The sequence below is a fragment of the Vulpes vulpes genome, chromosome X (assembly GCF_048418805.1).
Source record: "Vulpes vulpes isolate BD-2025 chromosome X, VulVul3, whole genome shotgun sequence".
Lineage (NCBI taxonomy): Eukaryota > Metazoa > Chordata > Mammalia > Carnivora > Canidae > Vulpes > Vulpes vulpes.
In genome coordinates this window covers 4,759,116-4,786,349 of record NC_132796.1, presented here as the reverse complement: position 1 = coordinate 4,786,349, position 27,234 = coordinate 4,759,116, and the positions used below count along the sequence as shown (strand labels likewise).

Genomic DNA, 27,234 nt, shown 5'->3' with positions numbered 1-27,234 from the left:
GCTCCCTGTTCAGCAGGGAGCCTGCTTCTCCCTCTCCCTCTGTGGCTCCCCTGATTGTGCTCTCTCTTTCAAATAAATAAATAAAATCTTTAAAAAATAGAGAGAGAGGTGTTACACACTAAATTGCATCCCCCCCCCCAATTCATGTGTTCACATCCTGACTGCCAACATGATCTTCTATGGAGATGGGCCCATGGTACAGGACTAGATTTAGATGAGGTCATGAGGACAGGGTGCTCCTGGTGCTCTTATTAGAAGAGGAAGAGACACCAGAGCAGCGTCTCTCCAACACAGGAGGACACAGCTAGAAGGCTGCGGTCTATAAGCCACAATGAGCGCTCTCACCAGGACTCAACTGCTGTGTGCCCAGTGTCTGCATACCCCAGAATTCATATATTTAATCTTAACTCCTGGCGCACCTGGCTAGCTCAGTTGGTAGAGCATGCGACTCTTGATCTCAGGGATGTGACTTTGAGCCCCACATTATGTGTGGAGACTACTTATAAATAAATAAACAAATAAACAAAACTTTTTTAAAAATCCTAACTGCCAATGTGATGTTATGTGGAGGTGGGGCATCTGGGAGGTGATAAAGTCATGGGGCTGCACTCCTGAAAAAGAGACACCAAAGACCTCCCTCATCTTCCTGCCACTTGTGGACACAACGAGAAGATGGTCATCTATGAACCAGACACCGAATCTGCTCAGCACCTTGGTCTCAATCTTCTTGGCTTCTAGAACCATGAAGAATATATTCCTGCCAGTTCATAAATCACCCAGACTCTGATGTTTTGCTGTAGCAACGTGAATGCTGTTAAGATCACACAATGCTGACATCCTGATCCCTGACGTCCAAGCTCTAGAACTGTGACAAAATATATTTCTATTGTTTAAGTGTGTGGAACTTGGTTATGGCAGCCTGAGCCCACCAAGGCTGGAAGCCGCAGGAGATAAGATCCCTCTACTTACCAGGCCACATAAGTGCATCAGAGTGAGCCACTTGAGGTTGGCCCGGTGGATCTGCTACCAATATGTGGATGCGGCACGTTGGGCACATAACAACAGGCAAATGCAACTGAAATATTTTGGATACTGGCTGGGTTTTTTTTTTTAAGATTTTTATTTATTTATTCATGAGAGAGAGAGAGAGACACAGAGAGAGAGAGAGAGAGAGAGGCAGAGACACAGGCAGAGGGAGAAGCAGGCTCCATGCAGGGAGCCTGATGTGGGACTCAATCCCACGTCTCCGGGATCACGCCCTGGGCTGAAGTAGGTGCTAAATCGCTGAGCCACCCGGGCTGCCCTGGGTTGTGTGTGTGTGTGTGTGTGTGTGTGTGTGTGTGTGTGTTTAAATATTTCTTATTTGACATCATTCCTTGATATCTTAAACTTCATATTGCTAGAATCTGATATCTTCAAATTGAGGACAATAAATAGGACAATAAATAAGTAAGGATACCATTACCTAATACCTGTTACCACCTTTGAAGCTTCTAGGACAAGACAAGCTGTAGATAAATCAATGACTTAGACAGAAAATAGATGGATAGGTAGCCAAAAATATAGCATTAGTTCATGATTAGCAAGTGATTCAATCCTACTAGAAAAATGAAAAGCTTCTGAAGGGCAAAGCTAAATCTCTCCATTAATTACATACCAAATAAAGGAACTCTATGAAAAAAATAAACCCGCTGCAAATCCAGAAGTATAAAAATCAGCTACTTTTACATCACCGATGAGACTCATCTTTTCTATACAAGACAATATCACCTATTTAAATCTGAAGCTATTTTTGTGTTTGCCTCATCTGTGTAGGTACTATATTTAAGGCAGACGTGTGATGGAGGACAGCACGCCTCCTCCTGTGGATTAATTTAGGGGATTCACTTGAAAAATAGCCTTACCTTCCTCTAAATTAAGAAATATTTACTCTCACTCTGCAGATGTCGAAGGAGAAAAGAAATGATAGGGCTCTTGGTTTCAAGAGAAATGTCTCTTTATAGTGTTATAAATTGTGCCTTGCAAATTAAACTTCTACTAGCAAAAGTTTCCCTCTACTCTGGGAAAATAGACATTGTGAATACAAGGCTTTTCTTTCCAATTTTAGGGCTTCTGCATAAACTTAGAAAAAGTTAAAAATAGCTCAATATGACTCAGGTAACAACAACGGAGAAATAGGAAAACATGGATAAGTCAGTCACCTGATTAAGAAAAATATAACTATTAAAGTTGCTATAAAGAATAAAACTCTTGTTTCTGCAGAACCACACTACCTCTCTGCACCCCATTTATATCACATAGTGGCCCTAAATAGAATTTTTAGATAAGCGGGCACCTCGGTGGCTCAGTGGGTGAGCAACTGTCTTCAGCTCAGGTTGTGATCCTGGGGACCTGGGATCGAGTCCCACATCGGGCTCCCTCCAGGGAGCCTGCTTCTCCCTCTGCCTGTGTCTCTGCCTCTCTCTCTGTGTCTCTCATGAATAAGTAAAATCTTTAAAAGAAAAAGAGAATTTTTATTTAAGCGTAAGTTTTAAGTAGATATTTTTTGACATTTCACCAGATGGATGAAAATGATTTTACAAATGGAACAGTTTTATTAAACTGTAAATGTTCAATTAAAGAATTGTGCATTTATAAAAAAGCCAACTCACACACAAATGCACAACATCAACATGTTTTTAATTCAGGTCTATATGCCTGCGGATGCCAACATTAAACAAATCTAGTCTCCTACTTGAGTGTGGGGCAGCAAAGGATGGAGGTATGGTGAGGGTGAGTGTGGTGGGTTTTCAAATAGAAATCTCTCTGTAAAGAAAGGAGTTGCAGTTTCCATTAAAATTGGTGGAAAATGATAAGATAATTTGCAATTTTACCTCTGCCCTCAAGTAGCTTATAGAAATCAGGACATGCAAACAACTCTATCCGCCAGAATAAAATGCACAATAGAAGTAAAAAAAGAAAGAAAGAACAAGCCATGGTAGCGCTAAATCAGAACAGATTCACTCTGACAAGGCTGGGGCGTGAAGTTGAGAACAAAGCAGTGGACAATATGGGGCGAAAGGCCTTGCAAACAAGCCTTGAAAGAGAGATTTTTCCATTGTTAAGAAAATGGTCTGAGATACCACAAAAAATTAAGTCAGTTTTTATGCTATATGCATTTATTCCAACTTAGATGCAAGCTAGCCTCCTTTTGGAGGCTCCTGGAAAACTACTTACTCCAGCAATGTTCACTGGTGCAAGCTTAGCCTGATGGCAGCGTTACGGTGGGACAGGGAGGGAACAGGGGCACAGGCAGGAAGCGCAGGGTGGCAGATCCCGAGCAGAGCACAAGGCCGGTGCAGCATCCCGGCCTGGCCGAGGGAGGAGCCAGAGGAGGGTGGCGGGAGGGGCAGATGAGGGGCCGGATGGGCCATGGCAAAGGCAAGGCAGCTACTTCCTTCCTTGGCCTGGTGCTGGGCCCTGGCCGTCTGTTCGCACTCACTGCCCTCCTCCGTCGCTGGGCCTCCAGTGGGATCAGGACACAGAGACCCAGGTGATCACAAGGACTCTGAGGTTATGGCAGGGCCCGTGCCAGGCAGGTGACATGGGCAGGTGCCCGTGGGCAGCTGTGGCACCACGGAGCTGCGGGGGGCGGGGGACGCAGGGTGTGCACACTGGCAAACATGACGCCATAGAAGCCCAAGTTGGACCCAAAACATCCTTTTGAAAACTTCTTTCTTCTTTCTTTCTTTCTTTCTTTCTTTCTTTCTTTCTTTCTTTCTTTCTTTCTCTTTCTTTCTTTCTTCTTTCTTTCTTTTTCTTTCTTTCTTTCTTCTTTCTTTCCTTTCTTTCTTTCTTTTTCTTTCTTTCTTTCTTTCTTTCTTTCTTTCTTTCTTCTTTCTTTCCTTTCTTTCTTTCCTCTTCTCTTCTCTTCTCTTCTCTTCTCTTCTCTTCTCTTCTCTTCTTTCTCTTCTCTTTCTCTTCTCCTCTCCTCTCCTCTCCTGTCCTCTCCTCTCCTCTTCTCTTCTTCTCTTCTCTCTTTTCTCTTCTCTTCTCTTCTCTTATTTTCTTTTCTTTTCTTTTTTTTTGAAAATCAGTTTCAAAATCCCAAGCCCAAAATTCATTTCTCCGTGTACGATATACTAAATAATACATAGCAAGAGACCCATGAGCACGGTCCTTGACCAGATCGTCTCCAAAGCCTTTCTTTAACCAGAGTTTCAACTCAATGTTATTAAACGAGTAAAAAGAGAAACAAAACTTTTCTTCTCAATTGCTTAAAATTCCCTGATATGCTTGGGCCCTGCATGGATGGGAAAGAAAATGCTTTCAGGATGAAAATTAAAAATTAATGACTTTTGAAGCATAAAAGCCAAAAAAGAAAAAAAAGAATTGATTTTGCATTTTCTCCCTCCCTCAAATAGATTTATAGTCCCAAGCTTTTTCTCTGAAAGTAGACAGGATTTTAAAATAAATCTAAACACACACTTTTTGAAACATACCTCAGCACGTGATTTTTCATTGTATGAGGAGAGGGGCTGGGGAAGAAGTATCAGAAAACAAAACGGATGCTCACAATTGGGATGTGCTCTGGCGGCCAAAGAGGGTGGAAAATCACACTGGTTAATTATTTAAGATTGGAAAAGAAATATCCGTTTCCTGTAGAGAGAAGGCATCGCATACTAGCTACAAAGCCCAGCGAATAAATAGGCTGCAGGGGAACCTACGGACTACTCGCTTCAGTTTACCAACTAAATAGAAACAGTGCATTTTAACTAGTGGAACATTGCACGTGCGGAAAGAAGCGGGAGTATTTTTAGTTTATCGCAATAGTTACGCAACGGACGAGGAGTAAAGTCTATCATTTGGAATTGGTTTCACAGTGACCTGCTGGTGGTGGCTGATGAAGGCGTTTAGTGTCAAGTGTTAGTTTAGAATTAAAAAATCAGGACTCCCTGTTTACCTTGAAGAATGATGATTGATGGGTGCCATAGGTCCCACAAAAATAGAATTTATCGCTCTGCTCAACAACCTTGCACACTTGGAGGTCAGTAGTGGCCTTGCCTTGCCACATGTCCCCTGCTAGTGAGGACTGGCGGATAGAGAGCAACAGTATAAAATTCTGGAGGTCGAGGTGCCTGGGTGATTTAGTCGGTTTAGCGTCCGACTCAATTTCAGCTCAGGTCATGATCTCAGGGTCCTGAAGTTGAGCCCCCGGATTGGGCACGCACGAGGTGTGGAGCCTACTTAAGAGTTTCTCTCCTTCTGCTTACCGTCCCTCTAAAAATAAGATAAAGTGCTGGGGAAAGTGTATTCCCGTTTTTTTTTTTTTAAGTTTCTCTCTTGCTGGAATTAAAATTCAAAAATAAAAAAACTTAATTAATTTAAAAAAAAGTTTCTTTCTTCTATCACTGCCGACAGCAATCTTAAAAGCCTCCGATGCCCCTAGAGTCCACATAGGCTTTGAAGTCATCCCTCCTGCCAGCTTCTCCAGCTCTGGGCATACCCTTGGCCCATTCACCCATCACTATTCACTGTTACCTCCCAAGAATCTAACTTTAAGTCAGCAGCTCTACTGCAAAGCCATCTGGATAACCTGATTTTGTGCTAAGTCCTAAGCCACGAGTTCTCAACCTTGACTGCACACTAGAATAACCACACTAGAGTAGCGTTCAAAAGCTCCAGTGTCTCCCCAGACCAATTAAATTAGAATCTGGCAATACCGTTGCTTGTTTCCTATGCCCACAGCAGCTCAGGTTAGGAAATGGCCAGTGGTTCAGTGTATTCGCCATGAGGAGAAAGGCCTTAACACAGCAGTTCCTTTCGAGAACACTCCGTGGGGTGGAGTCCCAGATACTGGGGAGTCCAGAAAACTGGGGTTCTGCAGGCCTGCACATTGGTGAGTTGACACCTATTATGTCACTCTCCCAGAGATGGAACCGATAGGCCAAATATTCTAGAAGTCCTGGTGTTTAAAACATACAAGCAAAACAAATACAGAAAAATAAACTCTTTTTAAATGTATTTAATCCGGAACTTGCAACATTTTTTTCCCGGAGCATCTAAATTCGCATATGTCCAAGTGAGACTGTGTGGTTCCTCCCTGGGGAAGAGGCTGCACACGATTCCTTGTGGTGCTAGAACGTGGGCCCAAAGACAGGAGGGGGTCCATGAGAGGCTCCACAGCCTGCTCTCTGGCATTACTCACTTTTTTCATAAAAGTCTTGGCTCCCTCAATCTGTAAGTCCTCTCAGCACATGGAACCGGCTTTTCCTCGCACAGGAAGAGCCAGGCAGGGATTCATTTGGTGAGATTCACTTTACTTCCCTCCATGAGGAAATTCAGATACCCGACTCTGCAGCTGCAGTGACCCTCAGACCTTATCGAAGATGAAATGATAAAACTCCAGCTGTGAGTCCTCATCCCGCCAGCTAACGCCAACAGTCCCCAGGTCCATCATCTGTAAAAGCGAAGATGATGGAATTACTGGCCTCGCAATGTGAGTGACGAGGAGACACAGCTGTCATTTTCAGAAAACACGGTCACACGGCTGGCCCAGGGACCACAAGCAACAGACGAACACAACCTGTTCGAATGTTTTAAAAGGACCGACTTGGTGCAGACAGTGCATAGAGAATCCGCACAGGGGCCGCATGGGGAGGAGATGCCTGCAGCCCCCAGACCCTCCACCGCCGTGTGGCGTCCCCACAGAAGCTAGGAAATGGCAAGTGGCCAACAGAAGGAGAAAGAAGTCAAGAGGCTTGGAGGGGTCCACATGGACATTCGTACTGACAAGACCAAGTGGTGCAGGAACCCAGGAGCATCCATTTCATATGCGGAACAAGGAGGAAGCAAGGACAACAGGATGTCAATTCTTTTCTTCCAGGCCTTATTTTTTAAGAGCAGTTTTATTTTATTTATTTATTTTTTTAAAGGAGAGCTTTTCTTTTCTTTTTTTTTTTTAATTTTTATTTATTTATGATAGTCACACAGATAGAGAGAGAGAGGCAGAGACACGGGCAGAGGGAGAAGCAGGCTCCATGCACCGGGAGCCCGACGTGGGATTCGATCCCGGGTCTCCAGGATCGCGCCCTGGGCCAAAGGCAGGCACTAAACCGCTGCGCCACCCAGGGATCCCAAGAGCAGTTTTAATTTGCAACAAAACTGAGAGGGAGGCACAGAGATTTCCCATAGATTATCTCCCCCATCGCATGCACACTCCACCCCTCACCCCAGATACATCTTCATGGACACGTGATCATCGCCAGTCCCCAGGTGACCTTAGCTTTCGCTCTCGGTGGTGTACGTTCAGTGCGGCTGGACAAATTTATAGTGACATATATGTGTCATTAAAATGTCACACAGAGTATTTTTGATGCCTCTCAAAGTCTCTGTGCACTATTTGTGCCCCCCTTTCTCTCTGACAATCGCTGATCTTTTCACTGTCTGCACTGTTTCGCATCTTCCAGAATGTCACACACTTGGCATCATGCAGTAAGTAGTCTGTTGAGACTAGCTGCTTGTGCGTCGTAAGATGCATTTAAGGTTCTGCTGTGAATACTAATTCTTAAGAGTAATGGATGACACAGGGGCGCGTGGGTGGCTCAGTCGGTTAAGCTTTTGCGTTTGGCTCAGGTCACGATGGGGGTTCCTGGGATAGAGCCTCGCCTGGAGCTCCCCGCTTAGTGGGGAGTCTGCTTCTCCTACCTCTGTGCTCCACCCTCTGCTCTCACTCTGTCTCTCAAATTAATACAATCCCAAAAAGAAAAAAAAAGTAATGGATAATTCAGAGGAGGTTCTGATGAGAATGATTTCGGGTGGCACGAACAGTGGAAGATTTAAAAGTTAAATATTATCTATGATGCAGATTAGTTGGCAATTTTTAAGGAGAATGAGTTGGTCACAGCAGGAGAACTTTATTGATGTTAATATTTTTTGTTTTAAATACTACCTTGGAAAACGTGCACCATAACATATGCCCTCAGAAGTTAACGTCAGCATCTCGTAGGGTTGGTGTAAAATCCTGGAGAGTTCCCTGCACATTAGAAAGGAGGGTGTAGGTAGAGAAAATCAGATGTAATGCAGGTTCCACACGTGATGTAAAGGCACTTCTGCAAACACCAGATTAAGCTGCACTCACTAATTAAGACATTCTCTCCTAAGATAACATCTCATTATTGCTGATCTAATTGGGAATTCATGAGATTTAGATGTCGCCTAGCAAAATGTTATCTTTGCAAAAGCAAAGCTCGCTTTCACACATTGTACACATTTTTAAAGTAGCAAACCTGTAGACCTTCAAATCGTAATATTATGTAGAACCATTCTTTCCACTAATGTGAAGTGGTGAGGTTTACAGATTTTCTATTTTGATGCACAATTCATACTTCTGATTTTCAAAATAGAACATTTTATATGCTGGATCCGAGGCTTGTATTAATTGTACATCAATCATTTGTGCATATGATTGTAAAGGGTAAAAATACAAAGTATACATACTTCTTAAGGGTAGAAATGGTTCCCCCCTTTTTCATTAAAATGAAAAAGGTCTAATTTTAAGGGCTCATGAATCTATATAAAATCAGAACCATTACCTGGCCTGTCCGTTGCTATGGCTACATACTCATGTGATCTGTAGATCTGATATAATTCAGGTATCTGCAGAGCAATATCATTGCAAAGACATCAGAGAAAATTTAAGCAGCATAGGGAACCAAGAAAAATAATTTACAAAGAAGATTTTAAAAGAAAAAGGGCACTGGAGGAAACAAAATTTCTTACTTTATTTTGTAATATATTTTCTACCTTTATTATTAAATATTTGTACATATGTTTAATATATGTTCATTCTCTCCTAGGGATCTATTTCTTCCATTAAAACTGAAAAGTGCACACACTAACTGGACAAGAAAAAAGGTAAAGATTTCCTTAGCTATGGAATGTACTGCATGAAAGTAATGAAATACATTTGTAGAGAATAAAATTGTTGTTTTTGCTTTCAAACCATAAATTACAAGAGCCATGTTTCTGTAAAGAGATTTATCTGGCACCAAACCTCTATTATATTTTATTGAGTGACCTTTGATAAAATTACAGAGCTATGTTACCTTTGTAAACATTAACTTTCTGAGTTAACAGTTGGATTTGTCATCCAAAAGTAGAGACGAAATTTACAATAAAACAATGGTTAGGTATTGATGTGGTAAAAAAGGCAAGTCCCTTAGTATTCACACCTGGCTGACAGATATAAATACCATGTTCAGGGATGAATTGCATAATTAATTAACACCACTGGACATGATTTTCACCTGAATCTATTAGAGCCAAAGCAGGCATTCAGTTCCGGGGATCACAGGAAACCATGCTTCTTAACTGGCATAGTAAAGTGATGGGTGCATAGTGATTCTTGTAGGGATGGTATTTTGCACAAGTCTTTTGATGCAATTAAAAGAACACAGAATTGGCTTAGTTGGAAAAGCATGCGACTCTTGATCTCAGAGTCCAGAAGTCAAGCCCCATGTTGAGTGTAGAGATTACTTAAATAAATAAACTGGAAAAAAAAGAAAGAAAGAAAAAAGAATGTAGAATTACTGATGAAAAGTAGAGAAGAAAGCATAAAGATCAAGAGAGAGGAAAAATATTTGATGGCAAAGATGAAGAATACTGAACAAACAGGAGAGCACTCAGAAATCAAAGAAGAAATACTGAACACCGGTCCAGAAAGAAGCCCCAGACATGAGTAAGCAAGCCACAGTCAACATAAAAGAAAGTGATTGTGGCAACAGGAAAGTGACCTGTGACCCTCCGTGATCTAGCTCTGCCTCTTCATAATGACTGTATCAGTCAGGAGTTTCCAGAGAAACAAAACCAACATGATGGATAGATAATAGATAAACTGATGATAGATCAATTGATTGATGGGTTGATTGATAGGTGATGGATTGATAGATGGCAGGTAGGTAGATAGGTAGAGAGATGCCTATATAGGTTCTGGAGGTCTATCTATCTACCAACCAGATTGCTATATACTGAGATTTGCCTTTGGGAAACAGGCTTGTATGATCTAGGGGGCTGAAATTAGTAGGGCAGGCAGGAGGCTGGAGACTCAGGATGTCAGTGTTACAGTTTTGAAGCTGGATCGCTTACTCCAGGGACTCCTACTTTTTTGTATTCTAAGTCTGCAAAGGACTGGATGAGGTCCACCCATATTACCCAGGGTAATCTCCTTAAACACAATTGATAGGGGATCCCTGGGTGGCTCAGCTGTTTAGCACCTACCTTTGGCCCAGGGCATGATCCTAGAGACCCGGGATCGAGTCCCACGTCGGACTCTCTGAATGGAGCCTGCTTCTCCCTCTGCCTGCATCTCTGCCTCTCTTTCTCTCTCTGTAGCTCTCATAAATAAATAAATAAAATCTTAAAACACACACACACACACACACACACACACACACACAGCTGATAGCTGCTGCTGCTCACATCTACAAAACCCCCATAGCAACATCCACTCTGGAGTCTGACCCATCTTCTGGGCACCAGAATAAAGACACATCGCTGACCAACTCCTCTCTCCCTCTCAGGTATACACCTGCCTCTCGCATCAAAGCCAACAGATTCCTCTGTGTTGAGTTAGCACACGCTGGATAAATCTGCATTCTTTTCAGTTTGTTTGCACCCTGGCTGGTCACTGGAATCTCCAGGGCCACAGCTGCCGATGGTCAGGCTAGTTGTGTTTACAATGACGTATGTAAATGAGACGGAGCTGCAGAGACAGTGGACCCAGGCTCTACATTCGTGGACTCCACGGCTACAGAGGTTTGGTCTGTATGATCAGATCTCTTCATGCTTTCACACACTTCTTGATATTGTTGTGAGTCGCTGACAGGGGTGAGATGGTAGCACGGTGGCTTCTGTTATTGGGCTGCAGGGGTCTGATAACACCCTTGCCACTTACGAGCTGATGACCTGCAGAAAACTGGCTACTCTCTCTAAACCTTAGTCTGCTCACCTTCTTGCACCTGCTGTACAGCTATTAAGTACCAAGCTGGATTTTTGTCATGATGCCATTGCAGAATGTGTGTAAATTCGAAAGGACAGGATGTATCCAGTCAATACCAGCTACGGTTATTAGCCCTTGTCAGTCATCCCTGACCCAGACCATGGCAAAGTAAGGGGTATCTATAGTTGCAGGACGTGGGGTGTGTACTGAAGATGGGGTGGCCGTGTGTGACTCTCTAGAAAACTTGCTCTGCTCCAACAGTAAGTTGTCTGTAACAAGAGGTAAGGAGGTAAGGCTGATGTTCAAGTCTCTTATTTAAAAAAAAAACTCACTCCCGTGATCACACGAGTGCCCTAGCTCTGTCTTTCTGCTTCACAGCCAAACAGTAACACAGTTGTCTATGACCTGCTCTTTTTTCTCTAAGTCTTCAACCCACAGCAGCCTAGCATCTGCCCTAGTACGATTCTGAGATGAATCTTGGATCCTGGACACTTCTCACTGATTTGTCGCCTCCCAAAAAGCTCTTGTACATTTCCACCTTTCCAGAATCTTCCTTTGTGGTAACAGCCCCTTTGCAGTGTCGCAGACAATTTTCCGTGTAGTGGTAACAATGACATGAGTCACTCATATTCTGCATCAGTAAATAAATATATGCATCTTATTAATATTTTATATGACCTTAAAAAAGTGGTTTTGCAAATGCTCTGGGAGATCAGATTGATGATTCCACATCGTCCACACTGTCCCCCTGCCACCCTGCCCTGCAGGCATTTTGCAGCTCAGAATGATGGCCTGCACTGGGGCTTCTTGGGTTTTCATCTGTATTCATCTGCAAGTTTCTCACCCACCGCCTACCCACCACCATTTATGCTTCTCATCTGTGAAGCAGCACAAAGTGGTACAGTAAGTTGCTGACTTACTCCCTTCCTGACTCCCTGGGTGTCCTTATTTTGTCCTGATTTGATTTGAATAGGATAAGATTAGGAAAATGGAAATTTACCACAATGCCAGCAACATGGTTGTTTCTCGGGTGGAACTGGGTAGCAGAGGAAAAAGAGGAAGGAGGCTTATGTTTCACTATATGCCCCTCAGGACCTTTGAATTTTGTGCAACGTGCATGTAAGCTTATTGCACTACGTTAACTAAGAAAATGAGAGTAACTGAACAACCAGGAAATGAATTTAACTGTAGGATACCAAAATCAGAAACTGTCAACTTTTATTTAAAAAATTACATAGTCAAAATGCAATGTTTTCCGTAGATCTTATATTTTCATATTCCCAGTTACATGCTATAGATCACCACTGCCTTGCAGATTTCTTCCCACCTGGGGAATCTAGAAGTCAATGCAGAGACTCGGTACTTTTTTTTTTTTAGATTTCTGCTTTGTCAACTATCTTTCTTACGAGCGAGTGACCCCATTAGCAATATGTCACCTGGGAGCGTAAAGAACAACGGTACGCTTGTAGCTCTCAACACTTGCTTGGGTTTCACCTTTCTTTCTAGCCTAGCTGAAGACCATGAAAGTAGGCTCTCTCTCAACCTGGCCTTGACCCTGAAGCTCCTAATGGGATCAATGCCAGCAGATCCCTGGGGAATGATGCAGCTTCCCAGGCCCTGGGACAATACATGCTCTGCAGCACCAAAAGCATCAAAAGGCTGTTTCTCAAATACAGAATAAAGCAGATGCTTCAAAAATGCTCTCCTATGGGCTCACTCCAAACGCACAGCTGCTGCTCTGCAACCCTTCCCCGGCCGCTACTTTCTAACATTAGGTGAATCATAGAAGACCAGGTTTGGGACCCAGTGACATCACTGTATCAAAGAAAACCCAGGAAGCCTTCATCTTTTTCTCTGACTTGACACTGGATCTAAAAGCTCTCCTTCTCCTCTTTTTCGCAAAAAATACGGAAGAGAGTGCCATGCACAATGGACAGAATATCAGACATCCTCTTGCTGTCTTCGTATAGTCCAGAACATCCACCCCTCCTTTCCATGTAGGGTACACACAGCAACACTGCAAAGACTTGCTGTCTGAGATTATATATACATCAGAATAGATGGGAGGTGCTGCCTTGCAGACCTTGGACTGAGGCAGAAAACAGAGATGTCGTTGCTGGAGAAAGCCAGATAAAGGTTAGGCTAACACGACCCAGGGCATGTTCACCGTTAGAACTGCTTTGCATTCAAACTAACGTACGGTGGGGGATCCCCGGGTGGCTCAGCGGTTGAGCGCCTGCCTTCAGCCCAGGGCGTGATCCTGGGGTCCTGGGATCGAGTCCCGCATCAGGCTCCCTGTGTGGAACCTGCATCTCTCTCTCTCTCTCTCTCTGTCTCTCATGAATAAATAATAAAATGAAATCTTAAAAAAAAATAACATACAGTCATCTACATAGATGAGAGCACAGCGGCCCATCTTCCCAGTCTGATCTCTGTACCGTCAAAGCACACGCATCAAGACTGCTGCCATATTCTGTGTCATCTACCCCTTTTGCTATTTGATTGAAAATTATTTTCTCATTCTTTCCCATCCTTTATAGAAGCACATATTTAAAAAAAAATCTAAATAAAGATTATTTTTTTCTTTATCGCCAACGTCAGCCTATACTCTGTGGGAAAATCTGCTGTGAATAAGAATTTAAAGAAAGTGCCTTAGGCTACGAATGAGGCATTTTAAAAAACTTTTTTTTTTTTTAAAGATTTTATTTATTTGAGGGAGAGAGAGAGAGAGCGAGCATGAGTGGGTTTGGGTGGGGTGAGGGAGAAGGAGAAGCAGACACTCCCCACTGATCAGGGAGCCCAACTTGGCCCTGGGATCATGTCCTGAGCAGAAGGCAGCCGCTGCTTAACAAACTGAGCCACCCAGGTGCCCCTAAAGGACAGTTTAAACATTACTGAGATAAGTGCAGGACCTTACAAGTTATCTACTTTGAAAGGAAATGTATGGGATCCCTGGGTGGCTCAGCGGTTTAGCGCCTGCCTTTGGCCCAGGGCACGATCCTGGAGTCCCAGGATCGAGTCTCGGGATCGAGTCCCACGTTGGGCTCCCAGCATGGAGCCTGCTTCTCCCTCCTCCTTCCTGTGTCTCTGCCTCTCTCTCTCTCTCTGTCTCTCTCTCTCTATGTCTATCAAAAATAAATAAATCTTAAAAAAAAAAAGAAAGGAAATGTACATTTGGATAGAGGAGTTGGGTAACTTTTTTAAAGACGATAAAAACATAACTACTATAAACCAACCATAATCAACAGGCACATTAAAAAGCAAAAATGACTTCTCGGTATTTCTTTGCCCTCACACCTTGCATTATTTGCCTGTGTTAAGGGACATCTAACATTATTTCAATGTCACAATCTAACATCTTAATCTCTTGGCTTAATTTCACTTTTCTAGCCGACATAGAAAAATTTACAACTCATATCAATACCAGAAGGCATCCTATTTTCCCGGTAGCTAAATTATTAATAAATATGTCAAGGAAAGAAAACTAGCATCGACCCTTTCTGTAGCTTCACTACTCCTTAAGTCAATACATGCGGACTATTGACCCTGAAGTCAGTTTCCCACAGGGTGTAGTGTTTTGGAAGCTAATTCGCCCCTATCTGTAGGGAAGCAGATGGTGCAGTGACCAAAAACATTGTGTGAGAGACAAGGGACAGGGTTTTCAGTCCTCATACTGCCACCAAGGCACCTTTCCTTAGCTCTCCCTGACTTTGCAAGCAAAGGAAGGGCTGTAATTAGGACTTGGAATATCCCTTCCATTTCAGGATTCAGTGCTAAGGTGCTCCCTTCAACGTGAGAGGCAGGGGTCCATAACTAGAAATCTAGACTAGCATTTTCCACCAGGGTTTGTAGGACTCTAGAGAAATCTCCTTTTCATCCGTCTCGATGGCTATACTGGACAAGCTGCCAGGAGAAGACCTAGTATAAGTATGAGGCCAGAGCTTCCACTGTCTCCTCAGATTCATTGTTAAACCCTCCCTGGGTCATTTTTTGAGAGAGATGAAAAGAAGACACTGAGTTCTGAGAGAGTCCTTACTCAATTCAGGTGTAAGAAAACCAATCCAAAGATCAAATAGAATTTTCTTGGCATGTCCTTTGTAATGATAAAATCCCATTTAAGGTAAGCATCGTCACTCCCCTTGCAACGGATGAGACAAACCAGGCTTTCAAATGTTAGGGACCTTGGGTAGGGCCCTGGCCTCTCTTCAAACATGGCGCCATTTCTGATGTGGAATTCTCTCCCATGTGGTGGGTCTTTCTTGTGGAATCATACCTCCTGCAGTCAGTTTCTTCCCAAGGTCAAGATTCTCAGAGCCTTCAGTGTCACCACAGATAGGTAGCTACTCCAATATACCCAAGAGTCAACGTCTCTTGAGTGTGTTCAAGTGTGTCTAGGTCCTTGTCCACATGACAGATTCCAACCCCACAGGTGTGCGCCAGCCTGCAGGACATAATCCGGTCACCATCTCCTTCATTCCAAACACTGTTCTCCGAGAATGAAGCCTGAAATCTTACGCAGCTCTCGTTGTGGTCAATTCATATCTTCAACTTATTAAATGATAAGATACTTGATACCTTTTTTACCCTGTGCCGCAGATCCACAGCCTGTTTTCTTTGCAAGTTCTGTCTGGGCCGCCGGAAGGAAGGCTGGGCTACTCACACCATCAGCATTCAGCTCGGAAAAGTAGACTCAGTTCCGGTCTGTTGGTATCTTTTGCATGAGTTGGTATCTTTCCGATGAGCTGATGGTAGATGAGTTCGGAAATGTTCAAGCAGAGCTCTTATCAGACAGCTAACAGTAAACATGAAATTCTCGGCAGGAAGCTAGAAATAAGAAAGAAATGTTTACATAGAACCACAGTTCCTGTTTCTGATCCTAACTCCAGCTGACACTGAGCTAAAAGGTACTTTGGTCAGCGATGTTTGTGAGCATCCAGCCCCTGGATGCCCTTGCTTTGCCTCTACGGGAAGGCATAACCCTTCTTTTCTGAGGTGAACTGGACTGGGAACTGCTTCTGTGTCTGTCTAAGACTTGCTCCCCTTCTCTCTGTAGCCTCAGGGCAACCTCTGCCCGGTATCACTGTGGGGCTTCTGTTTTTCTGTCACCGAGGTCCTGGTGGGTGAAAGACACTTCTCAATGGACTGCAAGGTTCTCTTCCTAGATGTCAGGCCATCTTGTACTTGTTTTCAACTGTCTTTGACCCTTTCTCCTACTAGACCTTGTGACCTGCTAGTGGTTCCAACTGGTAGGAAGCTATTTAAAACTTGATTCAATTCACTAAGATATCTGTGATCCCTCTAAGCCTCAGATCTTGTGAAAACTCTTGAACATGCCTCAGGTCCTTACACTTGACAAATTGCTACTCATGTCGGGACGAAAGAACCTGAAATCCAAGACTCTCCCTGCTGGCGTGTTGGTCCATTCATGGACATCCTTCAGGCTGATCTTTCAGAAAACTATTCATTTGCTTAATTTAGCTCATCTCTTCTCATCTTGCCACTGACAGTTTGCTAGGGAATGAGATTTTAAGCTATATCCTAGAGTACAGGAACCTAACACAAGTAAAAGGGAAAAAAAAAGCCCCAGATGATTTCAGTAAAAAATGTGTCCATCTCTTCTGCCTCAGTAGATTTGTGAGGTAGGAGAAGAGAACAGTACTCTAATTGTATGGAAAAGCAAAAAAGGATGGTTTGGCAGAAGGCTGGTGAAAAAAGAAGGTTCATCATATGGAATTAAATACCAGTAATTGGATTCTTCTTAGTATTTGTGGAGAGAAACAAAGAATAGAATTCTTCTTTTTTTCCTTAGAGGGGGCAGGTAGGAACAGAGAGAGAATCTTTAGTAGGATCCATGCCCAGAGCAGGGCTCAATGTGAGCCTTGATGTCACAGCTCTGGATCATGACTGGAGCCAAAGTCAAGAGTATGAGGCCTAACAGACTGAGCCACCCCGACTCACCTAGAATTCCTTTTTAGTGAGTTTTTGTGCTTGGATTAAATACACTAGACACAACTGTGGCACGCACCAAGTGAGCCACATGCTCAGTAGACTTTCACATAAGCACACGCATGTATGGAAGCAGACTCTAAGGAAACAGTTGCTGGAACGTACATGCAGGATTTAATATGGGGAATCTCAGGAATGTGGCCAGCTTGGCCAGGTGTTTCAGCTCTCTGTCCTCTTCCTTCCTCAACGAGAAAATGAAGAGTGTGCATGACAAATCTAAAATTATGTCTGCCACCAGACTATGCTCTTAAAACTTTTACTTTCATTGATGACAGATAACATTGTATATATATTTATAAAACCCACCAGAAATTTAGGGGAATGGACTCAGTTTGTCAGGATCCACTTGTTCAGTCACTATAGGGAAGGATAAAAGGTATGCACAAAACACCAACAAAGTAGATGCAGCGGTAAGTTCCTATTAATTCCAACAAATTATTTTGTACTTCTTGACGTATTATCCTCTAAATCTGCCATCGTGCTTCAGCATCTATATGGCACCGTCCCAGACTCACATACAGACAGCAAAGGGAAACGTCATGTTGCAGTACTCTCTACCAGATAGGATTTTCATGGCAGAAGGAAAGTGAGTAACGGAGTTGCCTGTGCAGAGTTCCAGGAATGTAGTTACCCCTGGTTCATGATAAGCCAAACGGGATCAAATTAAAGGGCCAGGTGAACGGAAGAAACTGTTATAGAAGTTGATTGAGGCAAGACCATTGGGAGAGTAGAACAAAGTGGCATGCATGGGAAGGACAAGGTGTGCCTCGGAGGTGTGCTACATTGAGGGCAGCTGATTGAGAAACGCCTTCTATCAGGTGGAGTCCTGATGACACCCCTCATTGTAAAGTATTGATCTCCGCATGTGCCTTTGTGTTAATAATCACGGGATACCCTTAGAGAAAATGATTCAGCTATAAGAAGGAAGGAAATTCTGACACATGGTACAACACAGATGAACCTTGAGTACACAGTGCTACGTGAAATAAGCCAGCCACATAACACACATGACAAATAATGAAATTATTGCCATGAATTTGGCTTCCTGACTTTTTGATGGTCTACTCAGCAAACAGTTGATGTTAGAAACAAAGGTTTTATGTTCATTGAGCAAATTCTCTGGTGCATACACTTGACAAACCAAATATTTCAGATTAAAAGAAAATGTGTTGGAGCTTGCAATATTGGTGCAAAATTTTAAAAAATCTTCCTGTACTGCCTATATGACCCACCCATACCGTGTTATTTGATATTTGGATATAGAGTACATAAGATCAAATGGCATTAAGAAGTGGACCGAGTAGGGATCCCTGGGTGGCGCAGCAGTTTAGCGCCTGCCTTTGGCCCAGGGCGTGATCCTGGAGACCCAGGATCTAATCCCACGTCAGGCTCCCGGTGCATGGAGCCTGCTTCTCCCTCTGCCTATGTCTCTGCCCCTCTCTCTCTGTGTGTGTGTGACTATCATAAATAAATTTAAAAATTTTTAAAAAATAAAGAAGTGGACCGAGTAGAGTTTAAATAAACAATCCACAAGTACATTCTGCAAAGGAAGGAACCCCTGGATGTTACAGTCCCAAGAATTTCCATGCCCAAAAAACAAACATGAACCCTTCTTGCTCAACAATATTGTTCTTGATTCATCTATTTTTTATGAATGTCATTTCATCAAATTATTCAAATGGAAGTTTCACACTGTTCCTAAAACACCTCTGTAGAAATCACTGAAAAACAGTTGATTATTATAAATGGCAATTCAGACTCAAGGTCTTTGGAAGCTCTGTGGAAACCAGGGTAAAATCCCCCAGGTTTGTTTTCTATACTATAAAATATCTAGATTAGGAAATTAGGATGAACAAGTTTTCAGTGAAATGAGCTCTGAATGGGTATTTTGCACCTAAACGAAAAATCAGTGTTCACATCCTAATGGGAAACAGTATGCTGCCTCTCTTGAACCTCCAGGGTATTCGTTGGCAATCATTCCTAAGAAAGCTACTTTATACCACCTGCCTTGTCATGTGTGATACATCCTCAGCCTCCGCCACTAGTATTATATATAGTGAGGAGTATTATATAATGTCCAGTGACAGTTGTGAAGATTTTCACATTTTTAAATGTTTCTAATGAAACCATGATGTATTAAAATTATACTAGAAAGTGATTTTACCCAATTATGTGTAGTACATCACATGAGATTTTTACTTTAGGCAGGGGATCAAGGTAGTTGTGATTGTGTATCAGTGAGATCAATCCTGTTAGTGAATATTTAATTTTATAACTATATTTTCTCCTCTATTTCTGTAAAATCCATACACCCCTCTATCATTTTATCAATATTAAATTATATTAAACAGATAACAGTTTTATTAGATTAGCTGCCACAGAATGGTGGCTCATATTTTCAAATATATTTATTTACATGCAGATCATTTTCTGTGCCATCTTAATATTGGGAGAGAGGGAATGTCTGAGAAGATCCACATATGTGCTGGTGTGAACAGTCTTCTCACAAACTGTGAGACCCAGGAATTGGTAGAAGTAGGATGGGCAATTCCTGCAAACAGGTCAGATGACCTCCTTGAGTTTAACAGATCCACTGAAGGCAGTTTGTAAAGCACCTGGATTTCTAAACCATCATTTTCCAATCCAATGTAGTGTTTCTCATTGAAAATGACAGGCAAAACGTCATTTTCATTGGAGTATGAATTTCCTAGTGTACCATGTATGTAGGTGGCCTTCCTTGTCCTGTGAAATCCAGCCAGAAGAAAATCCACAGGAACCGAGTGCAGATTTCCTTTGCATCCCAATAAATAAGTAGTTGTTAAATGGCCAACTGGAGTGAGTGATGGGCAGACATCTGGGGGAAAGGAATGGAGCAGTGGAAATCCTAACCTAGACAGTTGTGTTTGTTTGATTCTGCCTATTTCCGTCAAATGGAATAATCCATTACCACATAAACCCAAGGCACTCTGGATGGAATCAATCACTGGGAAAAATAAAAAGGTCACATTTGATCATTTGTAAATTAAACCAATCCCATTCCCTGTCCAATCCATCAGCATTTGGAAAACAGGCTAAATTTTATTGAGTCTGCCAGTTTCAAATTGGAAATCCATATTTTATTATATTTTTACAGCAGAAATAGTGTAGGACATGCTAAGTGCAAGTAGCCAAGAAAGAGCTAGTTAACGTGGCCCTTTATCGTGGACTTTCTTCTACACGGATGGCAGTTAGCTGGCTGTGATGTTAATCTCTTATCTTAACATCACAGGGGAAGAATGTTTCACTGATCCAAGTTCTTAAAGCATCCCAAATTCCAAACACATGTCCAACCCACCATTTTGTGCAGTCAGTGAGAGCTCTCCTGCTGTGCTGCTAGGACAATCCAGTCAACTTTGAACTTTACCATTTGTTAGAGATACTCTAAAGCAAGGAAACTAAGGAAACACAAGGCTCACTCTTTCATATCAGGTAAGAAATGAATACCTTTGAATTGAGAAGAAATCCAGTTCAAGAAGCAAGAACTTAGGTCCAAAACAGAGAAGGTCTGAGTCAGGGTATTAATTTTGAGTTCAGTATCCCCCAAATACAAACTAGCAGATATGGAATAACCCCCAAGTAAAATGCATATCTGGAAGTCCTAAAGACTCGCGGGTAGGTCCTCGCAAGGTTAAATGAATCCTAGGGCCATGCTACTCAAATTGAACGTTCATGGGTCCAATATATTGAATATCTAAAGAGCTCCCAATTGATTCCTATGTAGATGGTGCACAGATCACACTTTGAGAAAAAAAGGCAAAGAGGGATGAACACAAAGGTCTAGTGAGAAAGTTCTTAGATTTGGCTTCAGATTAGACTAGTCCCCTGGAGAGCATTAACAAAGGCCTATACCCTGGAACCGCCCCTAGATAAATCAATTCAGAATATCTGCAACCCAAAGTCAAGCATCAGGTATTTTTATCCCTAACTCTATGGAGGTATTATTGACAAATAAAAATGGCATATATTTAAGGTATACGACATGTGTGGATATATGTATACATTGAAATGTTTACCACAATCATGCTAATAAACATCGCCATGACCGTGATCATAGAGCTACGTTTTTGCTTTGATGAGAACAATTAAGGTCTATTTTTTGCAAATATCAAGCAGACAATACAGCCTTGCTAACTACAGTCACCAAGCTGGCCGTCAGATCCCCAGGACTCACTGATCCTGCAGGTGTTTGGATGTTCTGCAAGATCGCCAGGTGACTCTAAAGTGGAGCCAAGGTCGAGAAACCATGGGCTATGCTCATGCTCTCACTTGCTAATATGTGTGCATATCACAAAGAAAATGTTGTTTAACTGCACACTGTGATTCAGTAAGTCTGGGTCAGGCCCAAGAGTTTATATTTCCAACAGGCTCAGGAACACTGACGCAGCTAGACCCCACTCTGAGTAGCAAGGCCATAGGTGACTTACCTGTCTGGCTGCACCCAGCATCAAGACCTCGTAATGTAGCACCAGGGTCCTACTGACCCTGATGCACAGAAGAGTTTTCTGTATCATTTCAAATATGAAGACATAGCAAGAAAGAACTTAACAGAAATACAGAAAAATAAATAGATGTATCAAATATATCTCATATGTATCATACACAGAAATGTTTATAGACTTAGTATATATTTTATATAAGTATGTCTAATAATATTTTTAGACATATATTTTATACAGGGGCACCTGGCTCAGTCGGTTAAGCGTCTGCCTTTGGCTCAGGTCATGATCCTGAGGTCCTGGGATCGAGCCCCGAGTCAGGCTCCTTGCTTGGCAGTGAGTCTGCTTCTCCCTCTCCTTCTGTCATCTCTCTCGCTCTCACTCTCTCTCAAATAAAAAAATTAAAATCTTTAAAAAAATATTTTTAATGCAAATATTCTTTACACGTATAAAATACATATTGTATTATTTATATAAAAATAAATAAGATGTAAAAATAAAAAGATGTGAGTAAATAAATTTCTCACAACGTTTATTCATTTGTATGACTAAATAAATTAGTCATGTGGGTTGAGGTTTTTTTAAGCCATCTTTTAATTCAAAAGCTATAGGTAAATAAATTAACCATATATTAAGATATGATTCAGAAAGCCTAATTTTAGCCCAACAAAGCCCTTCTCCAAACTGCCAATCACGGCTGCTACATACCAACCCCCCTGGCAGTCTAGAAAGGTCCAAACACAATGTTAACATCTCTCTCCTCAGGAGACTCTTTTGTGAGAGGGAGGGACCAAATTATGATTTTTTGTAGCTGTGTGAGAGCACTTTTTCTTTCCCAGGCTTTGAATGTACATGTGACCACAAAGCTGCAAAACGTACCAGGAGGTAAGTAAGACTCCAGGAAACCTAATTTCAGGAACACGGGTCTGCCTCTAAGGCCTGGGAGTCAGAAACAGCAGGTGCCGCCTGTGGTCTGGCGCACACACCTGGGCCTCCCCGTGCTCCTAATAGCTCCGAGCAAACCTCGACACCGCAGGCTCTGCACACAGGGCAACAGAACCAGCCTAGCAATTTTGTCACTCTCCCTGTTGTTCCGTTTTCTCCCATGTCAAGGAACTGCATTAAATGTTAAAGGAAAATCACAGGCCCATGCTGGCATCGCGTGGGTGATGGCCCCAAGTCGGTAAGCCAAGACTTAATGCCTCCTCTCACTGCCTTCCGAAAGCTCCCGATATGTAATCTTGAACCAGTGAACGTGGGCATCTTCCTATTTACTAGGAATTTACTAGGAATATTGCTGATAAACCCCCTCCGTTCCCCTGAAGAGGGCGGCCTGGCCTCACCCAATGGGTCCTTCGCCAGTAATTTCCTTTTTCTCCGATCCCTCTACCTTTCAAGACCTTTGTCTGTATCTGACTGGAGCTACCCTCTACTTGCTAGATGCGATGCTGCCCAATTCATGTCCGACTCCTAAAGCCTATGAGATCTTTAACATTTATTCAGCTGAACTGTTGTTAGTTAACCACATACTTCCATTTCCTAGTTTCCAAAGGCATTCCTGCTGCATCCATGTGTGGCCCAAAGCAGCTACGTATTGAGAACAGCTGGCAACTATTTCAAGAGAATATTACGTTATTCTTTTACTTCATAACAAAACATGGGACCACCCACAAAGACTTGGGGGCAAAGAGTATGGTGCCATCTGTGAGTGTGAGTGTTAAGTTATGCACTGTTAGGTGCATGCATTGTGTGTCTACAGCTCCGGCAACTGGGAGTAACACCCCCGTCCTAGCCCTGCTATGCCTGCAAAACTAGTTTATATGGAGAAAAAGGAAGATGCACCCACAATTATGTCCCAATCACTGATTCTCTGTGTGTTCGGGAGTAGAAATGCTGAAGAGAAGTGGGCAGGACAGATAGGAGGTGTGGCATTCCTTCACTTAAAGTTGATAAAAGCTTGAAGACAAAAGCAAATAATAATTTCATATAAGAAAACATTCAACACTCTACAGATATTTTAAGATGCCAGCAGAGGCAGATCTACATGGAGTCTAATGCTTAGAAAATGCAGGCAATTTATCAAGAGAGAGAAAAATGTTAAGAGTCCTGGAGGAGAACCAAGAAAAGATGCTGAAGTCTATCCTTCTTTAGCTTCAGGAGAAGACTAAGAAACAAAAAGAGGGGGTTACGATTGTATTGAGTGTGCTAGAGCATGGCTGTTAAGGTCACAGATTCTGAGAGTTGTACGGTTGTAGGTCCTGGAAGCAGCCGACCTCTTTCCATCATGGTGCTAGGACTTCTCAACTTCGTAATCCATGCAAATCAAGTTAACCTTCCATGCACGCAGTTTGTTCATAGGGCACTTGTGAGGGGTATTTGAAACAATGTGCACTGACTTCCATGTCACAATAGGTTAATATATTAAATTAAATTTAAAAGAGAATTATCAATACGAAGTTTTTAGACCATTACACCAACTCCTTAGTCTGAAAATGAGGGGCTGAATGGCTGCATTTCAGCCTCTGCTCGGCCTCTCTAGGAATTTTATTTCAGGGAACCAGGTTGCCGTAGGTTAGGAAGCAAAATGCTTCTTTGTTAACATGTGCAAGGTATAAATGCATAAGAAATGATAGAGTTAAAACAAATAATTTGTAAGTTTCTAACACATATATCATGGAAAGATCAGTGAATGGTAAAATCATTATGTAAAAGTTTAATGGTCAAAAAGAATAAAGTAGTTTGGGATTATTAACCCAAATTATTAAATAAATATCCACGAGTCAGGGCTCCTGGGTAGCTCAGATGGTGAAGTGCCTGCCTTTGGCTCAAGTCATGATCCTAGGGTCCTGCGATCAAGCCCTGCATCCAGCTCTCTGCTCAGAGGGGAGTCTGCTTCTCCCTCGCCTCCCTGATCACACTCTCTGTCACTATCTCTCTCTCTCAAATCAATAAACAAAGTCTCAAAAAAAATCTATGAGTCTGTGGTGATATAAATGAAATATTTGATAAACAGGTAGGAATACTCAAAACCCTCATGCAGGAGAGTTGCAAAGAATTTACGTCGTGCTCCAACTGTAAGAAGGTAGAGACTAATTCCCTACTTCTTCTAGATTTCCTTCTCAAGAGTACGGAATGGATGGAGATACAAGAAAGAAAGAAAAATAAAACAGTTAAATTTACAGGGGATGAACCTGAGAGACAACTCAGGTGAACAGGGTCAACATCCACAACGCTAAGTCACATATGCACCTGTGATATGATGTGAAGAAACGAACACTGTACCCTTACAGTCAGCATCCCTCAAGCCCACAACCCCAGTCAAATCGCGAGAAAAACTTGAGTCAAATTGCAAGAAAATCTTGAGTCAAATTCAAATTGACACACATTCGACAAAATACTGGCCAGCACTCCTCCAAACTGCCAAGGCTATCAACAAAAACTGAAAAATTATCACAGCCAAAAGGAGTCTTAAGAAGATGTGACAACTAAATACAGTGTAAGGTTTGGATAGGATCCTGAACAAAAAAGGACATTAGGGAAAAACTCAAGAAAGCTGAAGAATACATGAACTCCAGTTACGGAAATGTATTGATACTGGTTCATTAATTGTGAGAAATGTGCCATCCTCATACAAGATGTTGATAATATGGGAAATGGGTTGTGGCATATATGGGAACTCTGTGCTGTATTTGTAGTTTTTTTCTGAAGATTTAAAAGTATTCTACAATGTGGGCACCTGGGTGGCTCAGTTGGTGAAGAGTCTGCCCTCAGCTGAGGTCATGATGATCCCAGGGTTCTGGCTCCCACTCACTTACTTTGACATCACTCTTCGAATCTCTGTGGTGGACGACCAAGCACCAGGGGCCAACAGATGAAATTAAACGTTACCACTTAGGAAGGGCTGATGACTAACATGCTCACACTGTATGTAAAACTTGTGGAATTACCGTAATTAGGAAATGTGGGAGACAGGGCAAGTTAACACACACAAAGCACTTCAGCAGCTAACATGTCTTTTTTTTTTCCTTAAATACCAAGTCAGTACCATTAAAAAAATGGCAAGGCTGGGGTAATAAATGTAGACTTCAAGAAACAACTTTGATTAGATCCTGGTTTGAAGAAACCATCTATAAACCCTCTATATGGAGGCAATTGGGAAAATTTTAATATGGCTTGATGATCTTCAGAAAACCACTTCACTGGCATGAAAATAGTATTGTGATTTTGGTGGGAGATACTCTTACTTTTTTAAAGGATATTTTTGTTCCTTTGTTTTATTTTTTGTTTTCTAAAGATTTTGTTTTTAAGTAATCTCTACACCCAAAGTGGGGCTTACACTCACAACCCTCAGATCAAGAGTCACATAATCCACCAACAGAGCCAGCCAGGTGCCCCTAAAAGTTATCTTTTGGAATAAAATGCAATGATCCCTATAATTTATTTCAAAATATTCACTTAAAAATCAAATAAAGTATGTCAAAATGGCTAATATTAGTGAAATCTGGATGATGCACACATGGTATATGCGTCAGCTTCTGCTCCATAACAAAATTCCCAACCCTGAGTGATTTAATAGAGTAATTGTTTATTCTCTCTTGTATGTCTTTGTGTTACCTGGTGGTGAGTGGGTCTAGGCTGCACTTCCCTGGGCAGGACTATTATATTATGGGGCCAGTAAGCTGGGCCACGTTGCTGTCATGGCTGGGGCAGAAATTGAAGTGGGGAAACCTCATCCCACAAACTCACTGCAAGCTTCTCTTGCACCCTGTTGACTGAGACAAGTTACGTGGTCAACAGCACAACAGCAGTGGAAGAAGAAATACACTTTGTCTCTAGTGGAAAAAAACCCTCAAAAGTTATACAGCGAAGAGCACAGACGTTGGGAGGAATGGCGTTATGAGCAACAATGCATGCACCTTTCTTTTTCAGCAATGGGGCTTTATGATATCATGCTCTCATTCATTCTGTATGTTTAGAAATTTTCACAGATCCAACCCCTTGTTTTCCTAAGAAGATCTCAATAATGTTCTTTGTGTATTTACTACTCTCTCTGATTCTTCCCTAATTCTGTTGTACACGCAGCCAGTACACACTACATTCAAGTACGTGGGATGAGTATACTTAGCAAAGTGATCACTCTTCTGTATGACAGGGAAATATTATTTCCTCCATTTTGTCCATTCCTCAAATTTCCAGAAAGGCTTTTCAATAAATGTGAATTTTTGAAGATTAAATATCTACCTCCCAGACCACCATTTATAAACTTCCTCTCAAACCCCAAACTAATTTTGTGATTTATCATTCATATTAACCTATTCTATTATTGGCACAATCTCAGAGGAGTAAAGTGAATGAAAACTACTTCTTCCTTTTTTTTTAGATTTTTTGATCCAAATTACACTAACGGTGGGTGGCATCAGCCTCAAGGTACATTTCACTATTCTATGCATTTAAACCCCCACAAAAAGATATAAATTCAAAGGGCATTTCATTTCTGAGTTGCCTTTGATTTATACAAGTTGTCTTCAAAAGGGGCAGTGGGTAAGGCTGCTAAGAATGATGGTGTCCAGAGCCGTCCATCACCCCTCACATATCATATCTGATCCTGGGTCGCTTAGCATTCCTTGTGCAGTAGAAATCTGACCAAAGGATGACTTTAATTTAGCAGTGAACACTGGCACTGGCCTATATCGACATCATTTTGAAGAAATCACAGCGTTTGTAATAAATTGAGGGCAATGGGAATCAGGTGGAATCAATGTGGCTTGTTATGGT

At 42.1% G+C, this 27,234-nt stretch overlaps 1 protein-coding gene across 3 annotated transcripts in view; it reads left to right on the top strand.

Annotated features, from left to right (window-relative positions):
* PNPLA4 (patatin like domain 4, phospholipase and triacylglycerol lipase) overlaps window positions 1-24,211 on the top strand; it is a 123,529-nt gene extending 99,318 nt beyond the window's left edge. For 2 of the 3 annotated variants that reach the window (XM_072743468.1, XM_026015283.2), the window contains exon 7: window positions 8,838-8,989. In XM_072743468.1, the coding sequence (XP_072599569.1) occupies window positions 8,838-8,879 (42 nt within the window). In that variant the 3' untranslated portion in view covers window positions 8,880-8,989. Of the gene's footprint in view, window positions 1-8,837; window positions 8,990-22,298 lie in introns of those variants that run through there. The other variant, XM_072743469.1, reaches the window with a different exon arrangement.
* Window positions 24,212-27,234: the final 3,023 nt, after the last annotated feature.